The 26,221-nt window shown below is 46.3% G+C and overlaps 1 protein-coding gene across 6 annotated transcripts in view; it reads right to left on the bottom strand.

Moving 5' to 3' along the window:
* Positions 1 to 26,221, bottom strand: part of PI4KA (phosphatidylinositol 4-kinase alpha) — a 136,771-nt gene that overhangs the window by 1,033 nt on the left and 109,517 nt on the right. For 5 of the 6 annotated variants that reach the window (XM_081286953.1, XM_081286951.1, XM_081286952.1 and 2 more), the window contains 22 exons: positions 22,917 to 23,075; positions 22,518 to 22,669; positions 20,347 to 20,454; positions 19,437 to 19,564; positions 17,750 to 17,869; positions 17,502 to 17,581; positions 17,193 to 17,386; positions 16,071 to 16,161; positions 15,536 to 15,703; positions 14,864 to 14,917; positions 10,073 to 10,193; positions 7,961 to 8,090; positions 6,196 to 6,266; positions 5,527 to 5,599; positions 5,317 to 5,387; positions 4,158 to 4,267; positions 3,610 to 3,714; positions 3,392 to 3,517; positions 2,923 to 3,043; positions 2,101 to 2,260; positions 1,379 to 1,468; positions 750 to 833 (listed from right to left, as the gene is read on the bottom strand). In XM_081286953.1, coding sequence (XP_081143079.1) covers positions 750 to 833; positions 1,379 to 1,468; positions 2,101 to 2,260; positions 2,923 to 3,043; positions 3,392 to 3,517; positions 3,610 to 3,714; positions 4,158 to 4,267; positions 5,317 to 5,387; positions 5,527 to 5,599; positions 6,196 to 6,266; positions 7,961 to 8,090; positions 10,073 to 10,193; positions 14,864 to 14,917; positions 15,536 to 15,703; positions 16,071 to 16,161; positions 17,193 to 17,386; positions 17,502 to 17,581; positions 17,750 to 17,869; positions 19,437 to 19,564; positions 20,347 to 20,454; positions 22,518 to 22,669; positions 22,917 to 23,075 — 2,516 coding nt within the window. Of the gene's footprint in view, positions 1 to 749; positions 834 to 1,378; positions 1,469 to 2,100; positions 2,281 to 2,922; positions 3,044 to 3,391; positions 3,518 to 3,609; positions 3,715 to 4,157; positions 4,268 to 5,316; positions 5,388 to 5,526; positions 5,600 to 6,195; positions 6,267 to 7,960; positions 8,091 to 10,072; positions 10,194 to 14,863; positions 14,918 to 15,535; positions 15,704 to 16,070; positions 16,162 to 17,192; positions 17,387 to 17,501; positions 17,582 to 17,749; positions 17,870 to 19,436; positions 19,565 to 20,346; positions 20,455 to 22,517; positions 22,670 to 22,916; positions 23,076 to 26,221 lie in introns of those variants that run through there. The other variant, XR_014021141.1, reaches the window with a different exon arrangement.

Raw genomic sequence — 26,221 nt, 5'->3', positions numbered from 1 at the left:
TATAGAGTGACTCACCATGCAACTAGGCACCCCAGCCTCCTATTCTCCCCATCTTTAGGAGACCCCCCTCTGTGGATTAGCAATCACCTAATTGCTCAAACCACCTTCTCCCTGTTCAGAGTGGACACTTCAAAGTCACCTCTGACTCTCACCCCTCAGCCTGGGCTCTGCCTTTAGCACCTACACCCACCTCCCATCATGGTTCTCACATCAATATGTGACAATTGGGGGCTGGGGATGTGGCTCAAGTGGTAGCGCGCTCGCTACCACTTGCATGTGTGTGGCCCGGGTTCAATCCTCAGCACCACATACCAACAAAGATGTTGTGTCTACCGAGAACTAAAAAATAAATACTAAAAATTCTCCCCCTCTCTCTCTCTCTCTCTCCTCTCTTACTCTCTCTTTAAAAAAAAAAATGTGACAATTGTCCCCACCCTGCCCCTTCCATCAGTGCTAACACAGCACCTGCACAAGGTGTCCAAACCATCTGGAGCTCCCTTCCTGCTCCTCTTGGCCCTGTGTGCCTGAAGTTCAACAACCCTATAAGTCCTTCCTTCGACCTCTGCCAGGTGTTCTCCTCAGCATTCCCAAGCCTCCCTGAATCAGCACCCATTACTCCTTGAGAGTTTCCATTACTATCAAGTAATCACAGGTCTCCCCACAAGAGACCTGTGGGAATACAGGCTCATTGTCACCTGATCTAGGCCTAGCCCTGGCCTCCCTGTGACCATGGGCAGGTAGTGACTTGCCTGTTACTGAGGAAGCAGCTCTGGATGACCTTCATGATGAAATTTGCAGCCTCTCGCTCAGTCATGTTGGGGCTAAATCTATGCCTGGGAGAAAGACCAAAGGGTGTTGCTGTTGGCTGCTATAGCTCCCTTCCTAACCCTGCCTCCAGTGTGAAGTGGTTCTGCCTGTGGAATGAATTGTGGCATCTGTGCAAATCTGTTTAGTTGAAGACCATGCCCTGGAAATGTACCCTTAGAATCCATGTTCCAGAATCTGGGAATAGTGCTGAGGGTATATGTGGCCTAGTATGGGCTTGTCCCTGTCCCTTCAGCTTCTAGGCCTAAGTGGTCCCATGGCTGGGGAGGACTAAGCATGGGGCAGCTAAGCTGCTACAGTCCCAGGGCTTAGGGTCAGGTCAGCAACATCAAGAAACTAAAGGATGCCTGCATGTGACCTCATGTGGCCAGCAGAAGCTGGGTTGTTCTGCAAATATGATCTGATGACAGTTTCACCCAGGAACGCTGTCTGCTCTGGAGTTGCAAGGAAATGATAATCACAGTTACAGTCACATAACAGGGTCCCATGGGTAGAGCCTATGCCAATGGACAACTGTCCCCCAGATGGTCTGTGTGTCTGTTAAGGAACCTACTTCAAGAGCTTGATTGTCTGGCCACGGAAACAGGGCAGACCCGTGTCCAACATGAGAGTGACCAGAGAGACAACTGCGTCCATATAAGGCCTGTGGAGAGATGGGGATTGTAGGGTAGACAAAAGTCAGCCTGAGCAGGTGGCCCTGCCTATAGTCCTGTGGCATGGTGTCCCCAACAGGTCCCTCTGGATTCCCACTGCACCTTTCCTTCTATGGCAGCCCCTTCACATGCAACTTGCTGCTCCCCAGCTGGCACATCCCTGGACTGGGTTGTTCACACACACCCCAGGATTGTTGAGTGGTCCCACCCTGTCCAGACCATGTGAGGCCTCTAGCCATGGTTTCAAGGATAATCTGACCCTCCCTTGTCCTGAAGAGCAGGAGGTACTTAGGGGTTAGAGTCTAGATGTTATCACACATGTTGTGTGGACTTGGCCAAGTGACATACCATGTGAAACCAGACAATACCAGTCTCCAGTATGCAGTTTGGGGGATGGTAGGTGCTCAGGCAATTGTTAAAGGGTAGGTAAGATGCCCTAAAGGGGAAGCCTAAGACTGAGGGGCATTGGCAGGATGTGACTGGAGGTTCAGAGTGAGGAGAGATTGCTAGCAGAGGTGAACAGAGTGGTGACCAGAAGGTAAGGCCTGGGTACCAGGTGCTGCTGGCACCTCTCTCCTCTCCACCTTTAAGGGGCTGTCTATTCTGATGCCCCAGGTCTCACCGCACAGCCAGGTAGCCACGGACACACATCTCCATGAACCATTTGAAGGGAGTAGCCTCCATCTTGCCTCCCATGATCATCACCATCTCGTCTGTCAGCTTGATGTCTGGTTCCCAGCCAAGGTTGCCTCCCGGTGAGCTTTCAAACATGAAGCCAAAGTCTGCAAGACCCCAAAGCCACCTGTAACTGGGGCAGATGTGAGGGCAGGTGGGGATGGGGGCAATCTTTTTTTTTTTTTTTTTTAAATAAGCAAGTCATTTAAAAAATTATAGTTGTAGATGGACAGCATGCCTTTATTTGTTTCATTTTTATGTGGTGTTAAGGATCAAATCAGTGCCTCACACATGCTAGGCAAGTGCTCTGCCGCTGAGCTACAGCCCCAGCCCTGGCAGTCTGTTTTAAGGAGCAGAAATGGACTCAGAAATACCACAAGCCACAATCAGGCCATGGGCCAGGTTTTCTTGGGGACAGCCAGGGAGGTATAGGCAGAGGAAGAAGAGAGAGGGAAGAAAGTGAAGGTTGGAGCAGGCTGGAGTAAAATGAGGCCTGTACTAAGCTTGAACAAGCCTGGTTCCTGACCTGGAGCTCCTGGCTACTCCCCTAGGGTGGCAACTTCCTGGGGCCCAGTTGGGTACCCTCCACAGTATGATGGCTTGGTGGCCAATAGCCTGGATCTTAGAGCTTGACATGTATGCCCCCCCCCCACCAGCCCTCCCTGATGGGTGGCTCTGGGCATGCTTGCTCTTCTCTGTGGGTGCCCCCTTCCTTCCCTGAAGTCTGAAGGGTGAAAGGAGTAGATATTATAATTGTGGCCCGGCTGACCAATGTGGATGATGTGGCCCTTCTTGTCCAGCATGATGTTGCCATTGTGTCTGTCCTTGATCTGCAGCAGGAACAATAGGAGGCTGTAGGCGGCCATGCTTCGGATAAAGTTGTAGCGTGCCTGTGTAGAAAGGGCTACAATGGCTCTGGGACCTGTGGGAGCTCTCCCTGATTCTGTACCCAGGACCCCAAGCCTGGCTCTCTGGCTCCACCTTGGCAGACCTCAGCAGTAGAAGTGAGCATGGCTGGGTCTGATGTGCAGGACCTCCCACACTCAGAGGTTCATTTTCTGCTGGGGAATTCAGCTCTAGGCTCCTATGATGATAGCCATGGGAGGTTACAGGTATCCCTAATGAAGGAGGACTCTGAAGATCAGGGGAAGGAAGCAAGCAGGTGCTGATTAACAGGAGAGTGGTGGAGGTGGGATGGGTATAAATAAGCCCTCTGGGGCTGAGGCCCTGCTGGTTACCTGTTGGAAGGCCAGGGTAGACTCATCCCCATACTGACGTGTGAAGTAGTCATACATGCCAAAGTCTGTCTGGCGTCCTAGCTGGTCTCGAGAAGTGCAGTCAGGGATGCACTCTATCACCCCGCACTAGAAAAGAAAGAAGGAAGGATGGATCTTAAGGCCTGCTAAGTGGAGGGCATTGACAGGTTTTTTGTGGGGCTCCTGTTCAGGTAACTTACCCCAGGGGCAGTAGCCACTACCCGATAGGGAAAAACAAAGAGGTCGAGGCCAACCAGCTGGAAGATGTTCTTGAAAAGGTCAATGATCTGCAGGGCCAACATGTCCTAGGAACCAAGGAGGTATGGGATGCAGTTGGCTGGCCTCTCCTTGGTCCCTGGCCCACTCAGTTCCTAGTGGTCCTTGAGGTTCACACAGGGCAGAAGCCGAGAAGCCAGTAATAGAAGAAGGGAGGCCATAGCTGAGCAGGGCCTTAACTCACTTCGCACTCAGGCATGGGTTAGGCATAAGGCCATGAGGCCTGGAGGATACAAATGGGGGGGGGCCCTGCTGGCCTCAGGGCATTTCCCTCTGGGTGGGCACTGGAGGTGGAGCAGTTAGGGCAAGAAGGAGAGATCACTGGGTTTGGCACAGCCCTAATTTACTACATGGTACCTGAACCAAATGAGGGGAAGCAAAGATTCACATCTCTGTATGTAAAGCTTGCCTCTTTAGTGTGCCTACAACCTGGGGAAAAAGAGGCATGGCCCTGCTAAGTCAACTCTGTCACCTGCCGGCAGTCATCCCCCACTTTGAAGATGGCTGCCTGCCAGCAGATCTTCTGATCATCAGCATCCTGACTGCCCGAGTCATCCTCAGAGTCTGAGTGGCATCGAAGACCTGTGAGTGAGGCAGAGAGGCCAAGGGTAGTGAGAAGCCCTGTTAGGCTTCAGGGCAAAGTCCTGCTCACGAGCCTGGAGAGAATCCCAGGAATCTTGGGGATCAATTCTGCAAAGCTCAATGGGGCCAAACAGGGATCCTAGAGGGCCTCCAAAATGTCATGAGTCAGCGGGTGGAATTACTGGGTCAGGAGTCTTTTCCTAAGAATATTCAGGCTTAAATGAAACTGAAAACAGGAACCCCATTTTTATACACAGAGAGGTCTCAGGTATGCCCAGGATCAGTGTTGGGCACTGTGAGTCCGTGGGACAGGAGGAACATGTCTGTACACTGGGGTTCCCAGGAGCCTTAGGAGCCAGAGTGTAGTAAAGGCCATGGAAGGTGTGCCCCCACAATGGCCAGCGGCCTCTCTGCAGCTGGCCACATCCCCTTTACTGGGTTGAAATGTGTTACTCCAAAATTCTTGCTTACCCAAAACCTCAGAATGTGACTTATTTGGAAATAGGGTCTTTTCAGGTATAATCAAGTCAAGATGAGGTCATATTGGATGGGGGGTGGTGTTCAAATCTAATGACTAGCATCCTTATAAGAGGGAAATTTGGCCATGTGAAGGCAGAGGTGAAGGTTTGGGCGATGCTGCTATAAGCCAGGGAATATCAAGGATTGCTGGAGACCACCAAAAGCTTGGTGAAGCAAGAAGAATCTTGTTTTAGAGCCTTCAGAGAGAGCATGGCTCTGCCAACACCTGGATGTAAGATTTATGACCCCAGTCTGTAAGGCTGCCAGAGGAAACTAAGTCACAAATTCCCCAAGCTACTCAGTCCTAAAGGGGCCTTCTGATTATGCAGCTGACTTGGGGCATATTTCCAAGGTGGGCATGTCTGTCATATATACAAGTTCCATGCCATCTCCAAGGGAGAGGTAAGATTGAGAGGTAGCAGCCATCATCTTTTATGGGGAGCTGGTAATAAACTAAATAGGCCAAAAGAAACTGGCACTAGCAAGGAAAAGCATTTAGATCCCAAATTAAAGCAGAATTCTTTACTGACCTTCTTTTTCAAGTTCACTTACTCCACATCGTTTCACCTTAAATTTAGCCAGATATGGGGCTTTTGCAGCACTACAAAAAAAAAAAAAAAAAAAAAAAAAAAAAAAAAAAAAAAAAAAAAAAAAGAAAAAGAAAAGAAAGAACATGGCACATGTGATACAGCAAACTACTAAGTAAGGCCACTGCAGAAGGGGGCAAGGGAGGCACTCACCTCTGCATGGGAGTCCCAGACTTGTAGTCAATATCCAGCACAATGGCCTCAGGATTGCTGGGCAGGTAGCAGCCTGTGCAGGAACAGAAGGGAGGCATAGGGAGCTCACGTATGATCATGGTGGAGGCAACAAACAGTTCCCAACATACACTTTACATGGAAAGTCCACCCTGCAGTCAGCCCACCTTGCAGAGGACTGCTTCTCATCCGTGGTTACCAGCAACTTCTTATACTTTGGCTATTATAGATCTGTCCTCCCTGACTCTGACTTTCACAGATCTTTCCAGACAGCTAATAAATGAGCCACACCTCCCAGGAGATGCTTATCAAAGAGGATGTGCTGAGCCTCAGCTTCACAGAAGCTATCTGCCACCAACCCTGGTGGAATTTTGCTCTCCAGGAGGGAATTTTCCACCCTGCCTCTGCTAGTCTCAGCATCTCTCAACACACTTCCATTCTTGTGCTTCTTCCATAGTCAAGGGCTTCTCTTCCTCTGTAAATGTATCCAGAAGAAGGATAAGAGGAAACCCCATTCTTGGAGCATTCGATGCCCAAGGGCCCAAGCATATGTGTGTGTGGCTGGCCATTGTCTTTATGGGTGCCCTGTACTACCTGGAGAGAGCAGAAGTTCCTCTCTGTTTCACAGGCCTACAGAGGCTGCCTGCTTACCAGGCTGCACCTTCACTTCAGACAGAGCTGACAGACAAGCCTTCTTTCTCTCATCGCCTTTAGGGTAGGGCCTGAAAAACAAAACAGAAATGCTTTGTTGTTTCCTGCAGGAACTGGCCACTGAGGGACAGCCCACAGCCATCCCATTTGTATTCCCTTTTCTATTTCTCTCTTCCCAGTTCCAGCTATTCCTGCCCAAGTCCCAATTGTCAGGAGACTATTTGCAGCAGTGCCTGTGCGGTATTTCTCATGGAGAAGCCTAGATGGTCACAGGACCAAGGTGGGGCTGTTTTCTAGTTGTCTCTGCCTCTTGCCTTGTGTGTGGGATGTGTGTATTGCTGTTTGAAGCATTGGGAAAGACAGGTGGCTATGGGGGCTGGATTCAAATGCTGTCTCTGTAATTTACTTCCTGCATGACTGGCAGGTCCTTTAGACTTCCTGCCTTAGGATAAGGGTGGAAGGTGATAATTGGAGACCTGCACCTATTTACACATGATACCACCCAGGAAATGTTATCTCCCTCCTATAGTTTGGATCTGAAATGTCTCCCAAAGGCACATGTATTAAAGGCTTAATCCTGAGCTTAGTGCTACTGGAAAGTGATAGAGACTTTTAAAAGGTAAGACCTAGTGAGAGCTTTTAGGTCACTGGAGGTTTGCCCCTAAAGAGATTGGCAATGCTGGTCTCTTTCTGATTCTTTGCTGCCATAGGTGAGTAGCTTCCTTTGCTATGTGTTCCTGTTGCCAGAGGCCCAAAAGAAATAGGACTAACTGATCATGGACTGAACCCTCTGACACTATAAGCCAAAATAAGCCTTTCCTCTTTTTGGTGCTGGGGATCAGATCCAGGGCCTTGTGAATGGTAAGCATGTACACTGAGCTACATCCCTAACCTCTTTCCTCTTTTTCTTTCTTAATTTTTTTGTAGATGTAGATGAACAGAAAGCCTTTATTTTATTTGTTTATTTTTATGTGATACTAAGGATTGAACCCAGTTCCTCACACATGTGAGGCAAGTACTCTGCCACTGAGCTACAGCCCCAGCCCCAATGCCTTCCCTCTTTTTAAATTGATTATTTCAGGTATTTTGTTATAGTGAGGCAAATCTGACTAACATACTCCTCCAACCCTTCATCTTTGTGGGCTAGAAGCTGCCAGAATTGCTGCCCAGGAAAGAGCTACTGGAGACATGGTCAGGTCTTGGAATGACCAAAGTAGAAGCAGCTGTGTGATGGAGATAGCCCAGGGGGAGCAAGGCCCGGAAGAACTGTGCCTAATCCTCCCTCCCTTTCCTGAGTCATCCTGGGCATGTGCCCAATGTCCTCAACTCCAGGACTCCATACCATGCAAATGAGAAATGACACTGAGAGCCAAGCATGGAGTCAGATCCATGTGAATTGAGGGCCCAGGCCAATAATGATAGAAGCTGTGAAGGATGTGTAATTTCCCTGATACCACTGGGATCCTTCAGAGCTTGGAGAAGGCAGAGTGACTTAACTGTGGGACAACACAGGGATTGAAACTAAGATGTGTCCTGAAATGATGTGGCAGTGCAAGTTACGTTGAATCACCAGAGCAGAGCTCCTTCACTCTGGCTGTATACCAGAATCAGCAGCAGCCCCACCACAGGAACTCTCATTTACCTGGTTGGGATGGGAACTTGGGACCAGGCACTGATGTTTTTAAAGCTCCCTAGGCAATTTCAAGGAGTGACAGGGATTGGAATGAGACATCCCAGAAAAGGATTCTGAAGTGCTGCCACTTACTTGATGATGGCTGATACATTGGTGATCTTGTTAAAGAAGTCAAATTCTCGCTGGTAGAAATCCTTGGCTGGGCCTGACAGGGAGCCTGTAATCTCTTCTACTAACTGCTCCAAAAGGTCACCAATGTCAGCTGCCAAAGAAACAAAAAAGTTGAGCTCTTGTGGCTGCAATAGAGTCCTTCAGTAAAATCCATGGACGTCTGCCACTCAGGCCAAGGGTATCTCAGCACCCTAATGGAAGTATGTGTAGTGTGCTCTGTGGATGTGGTATGCAGGCCATCATTGCCCTCTTCACTGCTGACACTAGCTATGCTAATGGGAAAAGCTTCTGGCACCAGAGTGGAGCTGAAGACAGGGCCACATGCATGGATTCCTTACTGCTATACACTCACAGTAAAGAAAAAGCCAGTGTCACTTGAGAATGTCCCCCATGAAGTAATACATGACTTTTCAATATTCTGTGTGATGAAAATAGGATGCCCAAGCAGTGACCTTGCTGTATTTAAAGCCTGCACTGTCCTGACCTGAGAACAGAGCATTTGTCTGACTTTCAAGCTGAACTCACCTCTTTTTTCATGAAACTATTTTTTGTTTTGTTTTTTTGGTGGTGCTGGGTATTGAACACTGGTACACTCTACCACTGAGCTACACTCCCTTTTTTGGGAGGGTGGTAGGGTGCCAGGGATTGAACTCAGGGACACTTAACTGCTGAGCCACATCCCCAGCCCTATTTTGTATTTTATTTATTTTTAAAAAATATTTGTTTATTTATACATGGGCACAATATCTTTATTTTGTTTATTTATTTTTATGTGGTGCTGAGGATTGAACCCAGGGTCTCACACGTGCGAGGCGAGCGCTCTACCACTGAGCCACAACCCCAGCCCCTATTTTGTATTTTATTTAGAGACAGGGTCTGAGTTGCTTAGCGCCTTACTATTGCTGAGGCTGGCTTTGAACTTGCAATCCTCCTGTCTCAGCCTCCAGAGCCGCTGGGATTACAGATGTGTGCCATTGCACCTAGCAGCTATACCCCCTTTTTAAAAATTTGAGACAACATCTCTCCAAATTGCCAAGGTTGAGTCCAAACCTATGATACTCCTGCTTCAACCTCCAGAGTAGTTAGGATTACTTTGCCCAGTAGGACTTCATTTATTACTTCAAAGAATGATAGGTAAAATATAGCTATTCAGACTTAAATCTATGGCAGAAGTTTTCTTGAAAATGAACAGAAAATCTGCCACTTAAAGGAGAACTAAGAATTGTGGGTGTGGTGGCACAAACCCGTAATCCCAGTGATTTGGGATTACAGGCTTGGGATTATGAGGCCAGAGGATTGCAAATTTGAGGCCAGCCTCAGAAATTTAGATACTGTCAAAAAAGGAGAACTAAAAATTTTTTTTGGGGGGAAAATAACTTACATCTGCTCCTATGAGTTCAACAGCTTCCTAACTTAAATATCTTTCTGACAAGACTGGGTGGGATATTAGATGATTTTTCAATATAGCCATGTGTCACTTAACAATGGAACATGAAATGAGAAATGCATTATTAGGCAATTTTGGTAACTGTGACCATCATACAGTGTACTTACACAAACCTAGATGATTTAGCCTTTTTAAATTTTTAAAATTCCTCAGGCTCCCCACCCCTTTCCCAGCACCTAGTACTGGGGATTGAACCAGGGCTTTGCATATTAGCTTGGCAAGCACCCTATAATTAAGCTATACTTAATGCCATACTTAATACTAAGCCCTCTCAGTTTTAATTTCTAATTCTGTTTAATATTGATAGCTAATGCCCACATAAACCAAAGCTCTTTGAGGTTTCAACAGTTTTTAAAAGAGTATGAAGAGCCTAGAGGCTACTTGGAGAATTGCTGCCCTTACACAGAATCATAGGTTGTGTCAGACACAGGCAGAGTGTGTTGAGCTCTGATCAGACAAACAGCTGTCTAACCTGGGGCTCTTACCCCTGAGAGCTGCTTGGTGGTTCTTGGAGGGGACATATAGCAAACGTTTTTTGAAGAAGGCTGCTCTGCCTGTAATGTTAATAGTGAGAAGTGTATCACTAAAAAACAAAAAAAAAAAAAAAAAAAAAAAAAACAACTCACGGTCCTTCTGGTGCCCCTCTTCGTCCAGGTAGATGTTAGTTTTCATGTTCCAGATAAACTGGTGTGCCAGAAGCTGGGATTTGGATGCTGCCCACAGAATATACTCACGCACATAGCCCATCTGTAGTAAAGCAAAATCACTGTCAGCCCAGGCTTTGGGTCCACTCACTTTCTGCCAGAAATGACGTTCGTCCTTTTTCTTTTTTTTGTAGTGATGTGCTGGGAATTGAACTCAGAGTCTCACATATGCTAGGCAAGTGCTTTATCACTGAGCTACATCCCCAGCCCAGGAAGATTTTCTAACCCAGTTGAAGAGTTAACTCCCAAAGCTTGGCTGCACAGCTACCAACTGTGTGGGTGAGCTCTCCAGGATCAATGGCAAAACTAGCCCAGGGGGACAGGCCAAGTTTCAGCTGGCTGGTAGCTGGTGAGTTGGGACCCAAGTGGGAGAGGTCTTCAATACAGGCCTGAATCAGCATTTGTCTCCTGTTTCTACATGTTGAATTTAAAAACCATGATTCTCAAAACTAGTTTCTGGGGCCGGGGATATAGCTCAGTGGTAAAGAGAGCTTGCCTAGCATGTGCAAAGCCCTGAGATCGATCCCCAGTACTGTAAGCAAGTAAATGAACAAAGCCCTCCAAAAGCAATTTTTGCTTTTGTTAAGTGTGAGAAATGAGTAGACTAGGTACCAAAAGCTCATTTGTAAGCAGGCTGTTTAGAACAAATGTTCCAAAGTAAAGTGATGAGCAGATTCTAGAAAGCCCTATCTAATGTACACCTATTTTCTGCTAAGTTGACACACAGCCAGTATCCTAAGGACCTATTTCTCTTCCTTTCTGATCATTTCTTACCACTAGACCAGTAGCACCAGTTTTTTTTCCCCCCACCATACAGAGCTTAAAACCAGGGTCTCATGCATGCTAGGCAAGGAGTGCTCTACCACTGAGCTACACCTCCAGACTACTCTTTAAATATTAATTTGAGACAGGATCTCAATAAGTTGCCCAGGCTAGCTTTAAATTTGCAATCCTCCTGCCTCAGTCTCCTGAGTAGTTGAGATTACAGATATGCACCCTTACATCCAGCTTGGTAACTTTTTTTTTTTGATACTGGGAATTGAACTCATGTGCACTCAATCACTGAGCCACATCACCAGCCCTATTTTGTATTTTATTTAGAAACAGGGTTTCCCTGAGTTGCCCAGAACCTTGCTATTTTTAGGGCTGGCTTTGAACTCACTATCCTCCTGACTCAACCTCCCGAGTTGCTGGGATTACAGGTGTGCACCACTGTGCACCTGGCAGGTAACTCTAGTTTTAATGACCATGTCGTGGGCTTAAGAAAGGCAGACTGGCCACTCAGAGAAGACTCCCAGAAGAGGTCTCACCTTTAGCAATCTGAGGCCAACCATATAGTAAAGTATTCCTAAGATGGATATTCCCAATTTGGATTGTGGGTGGCTGGGCTTAGCATAGGAAATGCTTTAATAATTCATGGCTTTGGATATTTCCCAATTCTGTTTTTTAAAAAATATTTTGTTTTTAGTTGTAGTTGGACAGCAAATGAATCTAAAGGTAAACAGTGAATAATCTATAGCTTTTATTTTTTTATTTTTTAAGAGAGAGAGAGAGAGAGAGAGAGAGAGAGAGAGAGAGAGAGAGAATTTTTTATTTATTTTTTTAAGCTTTCAGCAGATACAACATCTTTGTTTGTATGTGGTGCTGAGGATCGAACCCGGGCCACACGCATTCAAGGCGAGCGTGCTACCGCTTGAGCCACATCCCCAGCCCAATCTATAGCTTTTAAATGTTTTCTTTATAATAATGTAAACACTGAGAGTTCCAAAGTAAAAATTACTAAACATGGTACATATCTACTACTTCATCTTGTTTTCTCTCTCCCTGGAAATATTAAAAAAATACATATATTTAGTTGTACATAGACACAATACCTTTATTTTATTTATTTTTATGTGGTGCTGAGGATCAAACCTAATGCCTCACACATGGGAGGCAAGCATTCCACCACTGAGCTACAACCCCAGCCCATCTCCCTGGAAATTTTTATTAGCTTTTGATTTGGTTTGTTCTTGCACCCCACCTTTTTCTTTTAAACAGAGTCTTACTATGTTGCCATGCTGGGCTTGAACTCCTGGACTCAAACTATCCATCTACCTCAGCTTCCTGAGTAGCTAGGACTACAGGTATGTACCACAGCACCTAGCCTTATTCTTCCTTTTATTTAAAAAAAGTCTAAGCAAATATGTATAGATATTTGGTCCTCACAGGCTTAGAACTTTAAAAAAATTCCCTTAAAATGGTAAGCAGGAAAAAAAAATAAAGTTAGCTAAGTCCTGTGTTGTTATAACCACAGACAGAAAATAACTTTCACAAGAGAGCATATATTTTTCCCCCAGTGGAAAATATAAGGACAAAAAGGCAAAAACATCTGAACTAGTTTTCAGTAAGCAAATTGTTAGTAACAATATTGGCATTGCTATTTTGAAGCTACCAAGTATTATATAGTAGGATAAAATAAAAAAGTACTTTGTTAATGTAGTTAACAACCAATATTATTAGTGTTAAAATATTCAAACTTAAAAATGAAATACAGTAAAAAAACAAAATACAAAAAACCCCTGTAATCCTACATTTGAATTGGGAACATGTGTACAATCTCATGTTGCACTTTTCTAGGCAGGAAAGACCTAGAAAGGAGGACCCACTCTACTGCACCATCTTATTCCCCCCCCACCCCCCCAGACCTATGGATGGAACTCAGGGCTTTGTGCAGGCTAGGCAAGTGCTCTATTACTAAGCCTCATCCCGGCGGGGGTGGGGGGTGCTGGGGTTGTGGCTCAGTGGTAAAGTGCTCACCTTGCACATTCGAGGCCCTGGGTTTGATTCTCAGCACCTGGCTTTTAACTTGTGATCCTTCTGCCTCAGACTCCTGAGCAGCTGGGATTACAAGGGTGTGCCATTGCGCCCAGTTTATTTTTTAAATTTTGAGACAGGGTCTTGCTAAGTTTTCCAGCCTGGCTTCAAACTTGTTATTTTCCTGCCTCAGCCCCCTGAGTTGTTGGGATTATAGTCATGTGCCACTACTTCTGGCATAAATAAGAAAGATTTTTAAAAAGCAGCTGATGTAAACTACCAGCAAATAATAGAAACTGCAGCCTACCTACATTTCCTTATGCTAACCTTGGCCTCATTTACAAGCTAAGTGTAGCTGCCTAAGTTTCCATGTGCTCAATCCTTTTTCTGGTGGCCACCACTCAGAGTTCACACAGAGATCCTGGGCAGTGGTTCCAGCTCCCTTTCTCCACTGGATTAGGCTGTTCTGTTTAGCTCCCACCAAAGCATAGCACCAAGCAGTAAAGGGAGAACATTGCTGGAGATGGGGGTGGAGGGGATGGGAAAGGGAAATGGCTTTCTGGAGAAAAGGTTCCTTAGGGCTATACCATAAGTTGTGGCACCAGTGCTAAGACCCAATCTACATGGCATAAACATGATATCTCCATGGTATCACTACTTAGTTGGAGTGCTGGAAACTACCTAGTTAGGACAGTGAATCATTCTATAGGATTGTCTTTTAAGAGAGGCTGGCTTCCAGGGCTGGGGATGTGGCTCAAGCGGTAGCGCGCTCGCCTGGCATGCGTGCGGCCCAGGTTCGATCCTCAGTACCACATACCAACAAAGATGTTGTGTCCGCCGAGAACTAAAAAATAAATATTAAAAAAAAATTCTCTCTCTCTCTCCTCTCTCACTCTCTCTTTAAAAAAAAAAAAGAGAGGCTGGCTTCTGTTCTAGATGGAGCATCATATCAGTCTGTGGGAATATGTCTATCCCTGGGACATCCAGCCTCGGGGCTCATAGCCAGGTTGCCTGGTATATAGCTTAGTCCAGTGCTCAATGTAGCCAGGGAAACGAGGCTGGACACAGGGTGGGAGAAGATGGAAATACATGCTGCTGCATTCAACATGGGTGTGGTGCACAGATGTAATAAGGCCACATTAAGTACCACTGTGGGGTATGGGTAGTATGGGGTCCAGATTGTGACTACTCTGGTGGGTGTTTTCTGTGCCATACCCTGTGCTATTAATTTTATGCACATGTATACTTTTATGGACTGAATTGTGTCCCTTAGTGCACATGTTAAAGAACCTCAGCATTCATTGTATTCAGAGATGGGATCTTTAGTAATTAAGATAAAATGAGGTCATTAGGGTAGATCCTAACCCAGTATGACTGGTGTCCTACAGGAGGAGATAAAAGACATATATAGAACATGTGAAAACATGGGCAAAAGATGCCTACATGTTATGGAAGAAACAAGCTCTGCTTGATATTGGACTTCTAGTCATCAGATCTGTGTAAAAATATATGTCTGTTGTTTAAGCTACCTGGTTTGTGGTGCTTTGTTATGGCAGTCTGGCATCATCTTATCTAATCCGGCTCACCACTTCCAATGAGGAGACAAGGGAGTGAGGTTCAGGGAGTTCATATGACTGTGTCAAGACCCCCATCCCACAAAGGGAAAGCCAGAACAGGATGCCCACCCTGATGAAGTAGCTGGCAATTGTCCTAGAACCCTGCAGAGCATGACTGGGCCTCAGGGTACAGCAACAGGAACACAGGGAATGCAGTTACAGCTGGGCAGCCCTGCTCCCGAGGGAGTCCCTGCAGAACCTGTGAGAGCTGGGGACAGGCTGGGGAACAGACTGGGTGTGAGGGAAGCAATGTACACAGCATTGGGAGAGGCGAGGACAGCTTGTACCAGCACAGCCTTACCTTGTCATACCTGAGGGCTTGCACGATCTGGGGGATGTAGAACAGGATGGCATCCTACAGAGGAGAAATGACCATGATCTCTAAGGTTAGACTAACCAACACAGATGATGTTCCAGGGTCCCACCCAACGCATAATGATAGGTAATGGAATCTGCCCTGCTTCTGCTCTGTTCACAGGATGCTGTGCTCCTTTGAGTGCCACAGCAGGACTGAGAACTAGGAAAAGGCCTCTCTCACTTATAAAAATAGCCTGCCTTGGGGAAATGGCTGAAATTTACAGTAGATTCCATGATGCTGGGGTTACAGTGAGTCAGGCTCTAGAATATTCTTCAGACCTTCCCTCCACATGGCTGTCACATGGGATCCCTGGTGCATTGTTGTGGGGAGTCTGCTCACCTCTGGAATCAAACTCAAACTTTATTTTTTAACTCAAACTCACTAAAAAATAAATGATTAGAAAACACATCTGGGAAAAAAATAGAAAAAGAAAACATGCCAGAATTAGGACTAAAAATCTATCCTCTACAACTACTTGAACAAAGAAGGGGAATGAAGATGTCTTTTAAGATAGACCCAAATACTTGGGTGCCTTCCAGGTTGATAATGGAACCCTGTCTTCTGTCTTCACTAAATCACTTCAGGAAGCCAGCTCTGGCAGGGCCCTGGGCTTACCGGGGGGAAGGACCGCAGGACTTTCACTCCATACTGTGCTGTGAGAGGGTGTGGTGGATACATGCTGGAGAAGTAGGAGAGGCCTGTAGGTGGATCTGTGGGTGCCCAGCAGAGTACATGGCTGAGCTCTGGTGCATCAGCGTCAATAGTATGCCAGGTGACAAGGAACTGGGGAGAAAATAGGGATGTGGGGTGGTCAGGCAGTCCCTGGGAATCCTCTTGATAGATCCAACCCATGGTCCACAATACAAAGATGGCCGCAAAATGTGATGATTGTAAACCACTTATAACAATATGGAAAATGATTCTGATATGTTTAATATACTTCAACCTAACTGCACAACTGCAATTAGGTTGAAGTACTTAGCTGTTTTTCCATGATAAACAAAATAAATGCTATATAATAGAAGCGGAAAATACAGGGAATTATTTCATACCACTGAGATTACCAGGTCCCTGTTTTTGTCTAGTTTCTATAATTTCTAGGCATTTCTGGGAGCAGTTTAAACCAGGCCTGGTGTCTGGGCTATGATACCTTGATAGCTTCAGGGACATCACTAACAGCTCCTGGGTCCAATCGAACGAGACGGGTCACTTCATTCCCGATGGCTTCTGTGTTCTTAAACCTAAGGTGCACAGATGTGAGTTGGGTGGCCTCACCAGCAAATACATTCCCCCACAGCCACAAGAGGGGAATGATGAACTAGAGGGATTCAGGTCAATACCAAGTGACAGCCACTCAAACACAAGTGTTTGAAAAATAATAGCATTAATAGATTGAAGAAATGCCCAAACTTTCTTAAACAGGAATTAATCTACACTCATTGTTCAAAGGGCATCCTTTTAGAGTCCTTGCTTTAGAACCTCCACCTTTTACTCTTTTTCAGTCCCATATCCTCTCTTGCTGGCCCTTCATAGTAGCCTATCCACAGGTCAGCTTCTCAGTCTACAGTCTAAGGCCACAAGGCACCTTACTCAGTGTGAGGACAGTCATGAGTTTGCAAGCGTTACTGCCCCAGGTATTCCATAAATATGTGCTTTGAAACAATGCAGGAGAACCCATCTGTGGTCTTGCTCCTGAGATCAAATTAGGACCAGAGAAAGCAGAAAGGAGGCAAGTTTGGGCTCCTGGTTAAGAAATATCTGCCTCTCACATATCCACAGGGGCCTGGGGAACCATCTGCTGGGACAGCATCACAGTGGGTCTCTGCAGTCCCTCTCAGCCACCATCAGTCTAAGAATTTTGTCCTTGTCAGAGCTTACAGGACCCTTGGCTGTCAGTTGCAGCACAGGATTCCTCTGAGTAGCTTGTGTTCAAAGATGACATCCACGAATAAAACCAAACCCTCCCCAAGCCTGTTTTTGCAGTCTGCCTCCTGGAAGCAGAAGCTTCTGTAAATCATACTGTGCCTCTGAATTTGCCCTGTTGTTATCTCCCAAGTCTCTGGGGTGCTATGGCACCCAGAGGAGGAGCCTAACAACATCATAAGGATTACTGTGCAACATTTGTACAGAAAGAGTGGGTGGGTATCTTGAGAGAACTGGCCTGCCTGATGTCCTCATCACGATGTGGCCATATCATGCTCCTCAGCATTCATGGCTCAGTTGGCAGGCCCCTGCACAGGACCTCTGGTGAGGGTGGGTGACACGGGCCCACCTGGCTGGCAGCTGAACGGCCAGGTAAGGAGAGATACTCCAGGCGAGGTTCACATTGTCCTTCCACTGCTTCTCACTCAGGCTGATGTACTTGGATCTCCAGTTGGCTACACTGTTCTCTCCGGCCTGGTCAAGCTCCAGCTCTGGGGCTGATAGCGGGTTATACCAAGTGATGAGACGCTCGATCTCGGTGGCCTAGTAATACCAGACACCAATGCCCAATGTACCTTCTGCAGGTACTCACATGCCACCCTCACCTAGGGTGCTGTCTGGCCATGTGGTAGGCAGTGGCCATACCCTTGGGTCTTACCAGCAGGGATAACAGCAGTGTCCTACGCTTCATGTAGTATTTGTGTAGCTGGGAGCCCCGGTTGGTTTTCTTAGACATGCCTAGGGAGGAAAGGCAAAGGACAAGTGTAGTTCCTGGCCGCCTAATCAACCTTGTGTTTCTAAACCTAGGGGAAGATGTCTATCACTCTGTTATCTGAGTGAGTGTCCGTCAGGCCACCAGGATGGGGATTCAGACGTGACAGATGTAGGAGCAAATCTCCCACAAACCTGATTTCTTGGAGATGGTCGACATTCCACTAGACAGGGGATAGGTGTTGATCCAGCCTTGTGTGGCCTGTTGCCGAGAGCCCACAGTTATATCCAGGTTACTTCGGGTGTCTTGGTTATCTGTGGGCAAACATTTGTTGATTCTGGGATGAGGAAGTTCAAGAAAAGGCATCATAAAGAGAAATGAACTTTTACCAGAGATAAGACAAATAGTGGGAGGCCAGGCACTTTCTGTGGCACTGGAATAGATGGAGAAGGATTTTGCCAAATAAACCCTTCAAGTATAATGAGTTTTCCAAACAACTGGGAAGTTTTTTATGCTAACTATACTAGATAGAAAGCTATTTTTAAAGTTTATTGTATCCCTGGCTAGTCTTTTAAAATAGACTAAAACAAATATTATTTTCTCGATAAATGATGAGGGACTAGGGATGTACCTCACTGATAGAGTGCTTGCCTAGTATACATAAGGCCTTGGGTTTGATGCTTAGCACTGCCAAAAATAAATCTTTTTAAAAAATTCTTTTATTTTTTGGTATTGGGGATTGAACTCAGGAGCTCTGGACCACTAAGCCACATCCCAAGCCCTATTTTGTATTTTTATTTAAGAGACACAGTCTCACTGAGTTGCTTAGCACTTTGCTTTTGCTGAGGCTGGCTTTGAATTTGGGATCCTCCTGTCTCAGCCTCCCGAGCCATTGGGATTATAGGTGTGCAGCACCGTACCCAGCAATAAATACATCTTAATAAATGATGATGGCAGTTATCTGATCACTGGCAATGTGTTGAGTTTTGATACAGCAGTAACTTGAGGACCTCTGGTGGCAGATTACATGGACTGTTTGCTCTGTTCTAAATGGACCCAGAAATGAACCTTAGAAAGTATCCAGGCACAGTGGTACACTCTTGTAATCCCAGCACCTTGGGAGGCTACGGCAGAAATACTGTAAGTTTAAGGCCAGCCTGGGCAACTTAACAAGACCCTGTCTCAAAATTAAAAAGAGCTGGGGATATAGTTTGGTGGCAGAACACCCTTGGGTTCAACCCCAATACCAGAAAACAACTGCTTTTTAATGTGTGGTTTGTAATCAGCTACATGCTCAGAAGAATAGGAATATGGTTTCCTTTTGGAGTTTTGCTGCTAGTAAAAGCTTTAGTGTTTCTCCTGGAATAGTTTGTTCTCGGGCCCCAGAAAATTCTTTGTCCCTATCCACCTTGGCTAGCTCCTATGTGTCCTTTCAGACTTAGCTCTGATGTCACTGCTTGCAGAAAATCATCTCTGACTTCTCCAACTACTTTGGCTAGGCCAAATACCTGTCCTGAAGGGCTGGTCCCATGGTTCCCTCTACTGAAGTTACCCCCATTTGATAGGCTCCTACTAGATCATGCTGTATTCATCTGAGCACACTGGCCAATGCCAACCTGTAGGGCACCTGAGAACGGAACTGGTACAGGTTAAAGTGATGGTGACAGGTTTCTACTCATAGGCCCCCTGTGCTTGTCATGTGCCTTAGCTTGGGCTGGAGGACAAGTAGTAGCAGCCAGGCAAGCTGTGGACCTCCAACAACATACAGCATGTCTGGGCCTAACTGCTATCCTGGTTGGCTCATTCAGGGCTGTACATGGCATATCCCTATCCCCTTGTCCCCCCACCCCCAGCAGATGCACTGCTGAAGGCAGTACTTACCTGGGGGAACGAGCTGGCTGGCGGTCAGGTACTTCTTATCTGAGAACATGGCAGTCCAAAATTTAATCATTATGCTTATGTCTTCACGCAGCCTCTTTTCTCCTTGAGTAGGGAACTTTGGAGGACAACTTCAAACAACCACAAGAGGATAAGAGTTGAGTTTGCAGAGTCAGGGCCTAGAGGCCAGTCACATAACACAGTGAGATGTGACAGAACACAATGGTTCCTTAATGTTAAGAGGTTAGCCTGGAGTTAGTCATTATCAGTGATGATCTCAGTGGTTTTCACAGTAAGGTGTGCTGGTTTTAAGAGCCTTCTCCTGCCTACCTCCATCACTACCCTCTGCAATGTCTAAAGCTTTTAGCTGAGTGATATGCTTAAGCCAGGTCATGACAACTGAGCTATCCGTATACAACAACAAAGTCTACATTTGCAAAGGCCCAAGTAGTAGGTATTTGCAGTTTTTCATGCAATAACCAATTAAATCACCAGGAAAGGTAAATGACATGCACGTTATCTGTTTCTTCTCTTCTCTGTTTTTTTGTTTTTTGAGATAGGGTCTTGCAATTATTGTCCAGGCTGGTCTTGAACTCCTGTGCTCCAGTGATCCTTCCACTTCAACCTCCTAGGTACTGGAACTACAGGAGCACATCACTGTGCCCTGTGGAACTTAATCTCTTAAATCAATTGAACTAAGAAAATCTGCATGCATCTTGTTGGGAGGCTACCCTCTTAGTACACACATGCACATGAAGATATAAGGCATAGGACTGATGATAATAAAATCCAGCAGTCCATGAGTTGATGAATTATAAGGTCAGTAAGTATGAACAGGCAAACTGACCCTTTGTGAGTGAACTCCTAGGGTTTGGGATAAGAGGGTATGTGTAGGGTGGGATCTGTTCTATACCTGAAATAGTCAAAGGCAGTTGAGTAGATCTTTTCACGAAGCACATTGCGGATGGTTGCATTTGGAACCACGTCGGCATGCAGGAGGGACAGCCCCAGAGTCAGCAATCTGAGAGAGAACCCCAGGCCTAAGTCAGAGTGGGAACCCTGGTTTAGGGCCATGTCTCAGAGGGGTGCTGGCCATTCTCCTGAGTAAATCATGCAGCCCTAGAGCTCAGGGCACATTTCTGGCCAGTAGAGCTTGGACTGGAGCATCAGCCAGGTAAATATCAGTCACAGATTACTTTTACCACAAAGATTTTTTTTTTTTTTTGGTCATTTTTGGAATCAAGTCCAGGGCCTCACTTATGCTAAGGCAAGTGCTCTACCATTGACCTACATCCTCAGCCCAGAAAAAATGATTGCTGTATGTATATAGGTGACTCTATGACCAGTGTGATTCTGCAATCTGTACAGTCAGAAAAATAAGAAATTATACCCCAATTGACTCAAATGTATGAATTGCCAAAATCATTGTAATGTTGTGTGTAGCTAATAAAAAAAAATTAAAAAAACCCACAAACTTTCATTTTTGTTGGGAGAAAAGTGAACAATGTGTGTTATTCTGCCTAGGCCAGATATTTCAGTCTCACAAACTATCTGTAGGCTAAACTCTTGAGGTACAGTCATCTGAAAGTGCAATAAAGTAAGAATATTTATGAGAGAGAGAGAGAGAGACAGAAAGAGAGAATAATTTTCCATGTAGCTGGTTTCTTCTAGACTAGGCCCTTAGCAAGGTGATGTGAGACATAGGAAGGGGAGGCACTATTCCTTCCTGCAGGGATTTTATAATCCTGGGCTGGGAGAGATTATGAGTCCCCTTGATGGGTGAGACAAAAATTTCTATAGTATAAAAAGCCATGGAAATCCCACAAAAGAAAAATACAGTTCTAATAGGGATCTTGTAGAGGGGTAGAACCCAGCTGTTGAAAAGTTTGGAAGACCTGGGAGTGTGACGGGCCCTAAGGAGGAATAGCTTCTCATATAGCAGGGTTACCAGGCTCCAGGGCAAGTAGCTGTAGGAGCCAAGACTGGGGATACTGGGAGGCAACATGGGTAGTCAGGCTGAGTAGGAGGAGCATAACACACACCAAGCCCATCCCACAGAGGGTCATCCCATAAAGGGGATGGAGGACCTGTGGTGGGGAATGCAGACAGCTGGTTGGTCCAAGTCAGAGTGGTGAGGGAGAAGTGAGGCTGTGGATAGGAAAGGAAGTAAGAAGCCAGACATATTACAGGGGGAACCAAAAATATTTGCGTCTGGCTACATAGGAGGGTTAGAGGACAAAGAGCCATCCAGAACAGAAAGGGAAGACAGGTGGAGAACACACTGAGCAAGGCGATTTCTCTGTATTTACAAGGCTAATCACGGCATATTGGTGCAGGCAGATACTGAAAAGGAGTGACTGATCATCTCTATGGCAATTGGGATGGGATGCAAATTGTTTCCTAGTATATCATTCCTGTTTCATTTTATAAAAGTACTAATCCTTAACAGATTATATGTTAATAAAAAAGAGAACTTGGGCTGGGGTTGTGGCTCAGCAGTAGTGCGTTCACCTAGCACGTGCAAGGTACTGGGTTCAATCCTCAGCACCACATAAAAATAAATAAAAGTATTATGTCCAACTACAACTAAAAAAAGAAAAAAAAAAAAAAGAGAACTGGTCCTTTCCTTCAGCTTGTTTGAGAAGCACAGTCCCACTGAGTAGCCGGTGGGCTGTAGGGACATGGGTCTAGAGCTCAGGGGAAGGGCAGTCAGAGAAGGCTGCAGCAGTGAGGGCCTCTATTGTGGCTGGGATAGAGCAAATACCACACCAACCACAGGCCCTGCACAGAGGATGGCAGAGGCCAGATTCTAGGGAGAAGGGCACAAGTAGAGGAGCTGGGGGCAGGGGATGTTTTCACCAGGAAGAAAGTTATTGCCTCAGTGTAATTAGGAAGGGTGTGCTTGATCACTTCTTCCTGATCATACTATGGCAACTCAGTAAAATCTGTTTCATATTGTATAGAAGCACTATGACAAACACAACACACCGCACCTGAGACAACACATGACATATACTACTCCACATATGCCCACATGCCAGTCACAGGACATGTCAGTACCCCCCAGAGGAGGAGAGCCCTCACTTGAAACGGGGTCCAATGGCCGCCACATGCCGGTTCATACTCCCTTTGGCACCACCAATATTCAGAGACATGGAGCGCTGCAGCAGGCTGGAGAAGATCTCCACTTGGTCAGAGCTGCAGTACTTGGCAATCTCAAACCGCTGTACCAGGAACTAGGCAAGAAAAAAAAAAAAAACATGGTGCAGTGACAGGGCTTGGTCAGCTTGTATCAGAGCCAGTGAAGTTAGCTGAAGGGCTCTGATCTGACGTAATAGCAGGAGGATTGGGAGAGAGGTCTGAAATAGTTAAACTCTCTCTTAGGTCTGGCCCTCTCCTCCAAACTGATTTGCCTGGCCCCCAAAGTCAAGGGGGAAGAGCACAACAGTTTTTGAGGGGGGAGAAGTGGGGACAGGCACATACATCAATCCAGATGTAGTGGGGAGTCACTTCAGGGGGACAAGGTCTAGGCTGACTCGCTTCTGATGCTGCGAGGGGATCTGCCTCCTTTGTCTCAGCAGAAAACAGGCCGAACTTCTGCTCCACCGTCATGTGCCAGGCCCCTGCCATCTCACGCATAAACTGCAAATATAAAACAACATTAGCTCTTCAGCATAGAAGGGGGATACTGTTTCATTTTTAAATTATAAAACGAATATATGCTCACTGAAAAAAATTTAGAAATCAAGGAAAGTATGAAGAAAAAAATTAAGATAATCTATAACCCCACTTCCCAGGGCTCATCCATATTAGTGGGTCTTGTTGCTAAGCTACATTCTTAGCTCTCTCTCTCTCTCTCTCTTTTTTTTTCCTTGAGTCAGTGTCTCACTAATTTGCCCCGAATGGACTGGAATTTGAGATCCCCCCTGCCTCAGCCTCCCAAGTTTCTGGGACTACAGTTATGTACCACACTACAGTACCCAGCCATATTAGTGTTTGATGAGCGTCCTTCCAGCCTTTTTTCCAGGCTAGGTTTTGTTTGTCCCAGTTCATGGTGTTAAGTGGGACAGGGTACAAGATGGCAGGATACCTGGAATGCCTGATGCCATATGGGTCAACAGGCTTCATTCTGGTGAACCTTCCTAACAATCCTGAAAACTGCCTGTGGTTGAGGAAATGAGGTGACTTAGGGTCTCTGAACTAGCAAGGGCATTCTGGCTTTAATATTTATTTTTTAGTTATCGGTGGAGACAGCATCTTTGTTTGTATGTGGTGCTGAGAATCGAACCCGGGCCGCACGCATGCCAGGCGAGCACGCTACCGCTTGAGCCACATCCCCAGCCCCTTTTTACAGTTCTCATGGACTCTGTACAATGCTTGCATCCTGCTAGCCAGACCTAGAATGACCCAGGGAGCCAAGGGGAGACTGCAACTGCTATGGGCTGAGTTGCTCCCACTGTCTGGCCATACTCAACTAGGTCCCCTTCTATGTGGAGGCATGAGAAGGGGCCATATGGAGCAGAGTGGTGGCCTAGAAGACATGTAGGTACTAGACAGAGTAAGGAGGTGCCAGCTCACACTTGGAAAATGCTCACAATTTGTGAGTTTTTCATAGGAAAGACCAGGAAGGAATAGTTGGTGCCTGTATCAGCAAGAGTTTCCATTCCTGTGTTGGCCCAATAACATTAGCCAGTTTCTTCAAGGGCTTGAGACGTCCTTGGTGGTGACAAGGCCTGGTAAGTAGGATAGATACCATAGATTCCTCTCCAGCATCCTACCCTCTCTCCTTCCTCAGGGTGATGGCTCAGGGTTTTCAAGTGGCTGGTCAGAAGCACTTGCACCCAGGCTCCCTGGTAGTTGGACTGTTTTTTAGGTTCTTATTAGCACCAACGAGTAAGGTAAGAGACCTAGGAAAGGCCCTAGGAAAGCCAGAGCACGTTTTGTAAGATGGTATTTTGTCACATTCCATCCTCCCCCTGCTTGAAAGTAAAGAAACCATCTGGAAGACATCAGGAAGAAGACGAAGGTCACCCACACTACGGGTGGCATTGTCACAGACAGGATCCCAGGCTACCAAATAGCTGTCTGTAGTTTCTGAGTCTGGCTTCTGCTTCATATATATATTTAATTGTAGATAGACACAATACCTTTACTTTATTTATTTATCTTTTTATATGGTGCTGAGGATTGAACCCAGGGCCTCTCATGAGTGCTCTACTGCTGAGCCATAACCCCAGCCCCTGGCTTCTGCTTCTTGTAGCCACATGTCTTATGTAGAGGATGAGGGAGCAAAAAGGTGTGTGTGTGACCATGGGTCCTGCATGTGCATGGGGAAAAGAACTGAGAAGGCCAAGGATCCAAGCAGAGATGATGCTCCCATTTTTTTCCTACTGCCACGTCCTGACAGCTGTCTCTGTGTCAGGGTTTCCCAGGCTCTGGGAATGGAGTCAAAGTCATGAAAAAAGACAACATATCCACAAAGTTTATGATGGGGGCCACACACAAAAAGTAAGCAACAAAGGATATTGATAAACAATAAAGAAAAAAACAGCAGTGTGACTTGAGAGTTTGTACGAGTATGTTTTAGATAGGATGGCCAGGAAAGCCCTGGTAGGAAGAGGACATCTGAGATAAGCCGTTGAGGTAACCAGGAATGAGCTGTCTGACTGGCTGAGAAGAGGAAACAGGTGATGAAGCGCAAGGGGAGTGTGGGAGGCCATCCTCGCACGTGATTTGAGTTACCTCCCTGGCTGGGTGAGAGGCGCTGTGTCAGAGCTTTTCCCCACCCTTCTCCAGGTCCAAGGGCTTGTCCGTGTAGAGGCTGCCTGGCCACTGCCCCGAAGACCCAATCGTTGCCCCTGACCTTGGGATGCTGCCCCCCTTAACCTTCATTGGATGGGATTTTCCCTGGAACTTTGTTCCCCAATAAAAGCCCACTCCCTGGTGTGTTCTCTCTCTCTCTCACTAGTCTCTTCTGTAAACCATGCTACCGCATTAGGTGGCTGGAGGAGGGAGCTAGAAGAAGCCATCCTGGAGCTGGTATTAAAGGTAATAAGGGGGCTGGGGATGTGGCTCAAGCGGTAGCGCACTCGCCTGGCATGCGTGTGGCCCGGGTTCGAGCCTCAGCACCACATACCAACAAAGATGTTGTGTCCGCCGAGAACTAAAAAATAATAAATATTAAAAAATTCTCTCTCTCTCCTCTTTCACTCTCTCTTTAAAAATAAATAAAGGTAATAAGAGTCTTGTCTCTTTAATTTAAAACTCCCTAGCATTTACGCATGAATCGAACCTTCTTTCATGAAGCCAGCGCTGGTCACGTGGCAGAGGGGAGCAAACCTAGGAGGGTAGGGACAATAGGAACCAAGCATGTTTATAGCACAGCAAGGGAGAGAGAGGGTGGCAAAGGCAAGGTGGCAAGGGGGGCTTGCAGATCAGAAATAAGTCTGCCTTCCACTCTGAATGAGCAGTGGGTGCTGACAAGTCTGGGGCAGAGGAGAGAACTGATCTGACTCAGGTTTTACTGACTACATGTGGAAGGGGGGGAGGTTGAGCAGGAGGCAAGGGGCCACCTCTGAGGTCCAGGGGAGAGACAAATGAGCCTAGGGTGGGAGGAGCCGCTGGGATACTGGGAAGCAGCCAGATTCTAGATAAAGCTTACACAATTTGCAGAGGGTTATTTTGGAGAAGTCCCAAAACAGGGAATTGAAGATGACTCTACAGTGTTTGGTCTGAACAGAGGAAAGGATGATGTGGACATTTACAGTGATGGGGGGATGGGTGACCAG

The sequence above is a fragment of the Spermophilus citellus genome, assembly GCF_964194105.1.
Source record: "Spermophilus citellus genome assembly, chromosome: 3".
NCBI lineage: Eukaryota > Metazoa > Chordata > Mammalia > Rodentia > Sciuridae > Spermophilus > Spermophilus citellus.
This window is presented reverse-complemented; position numbering and strand designations above follow the sequence as displayed.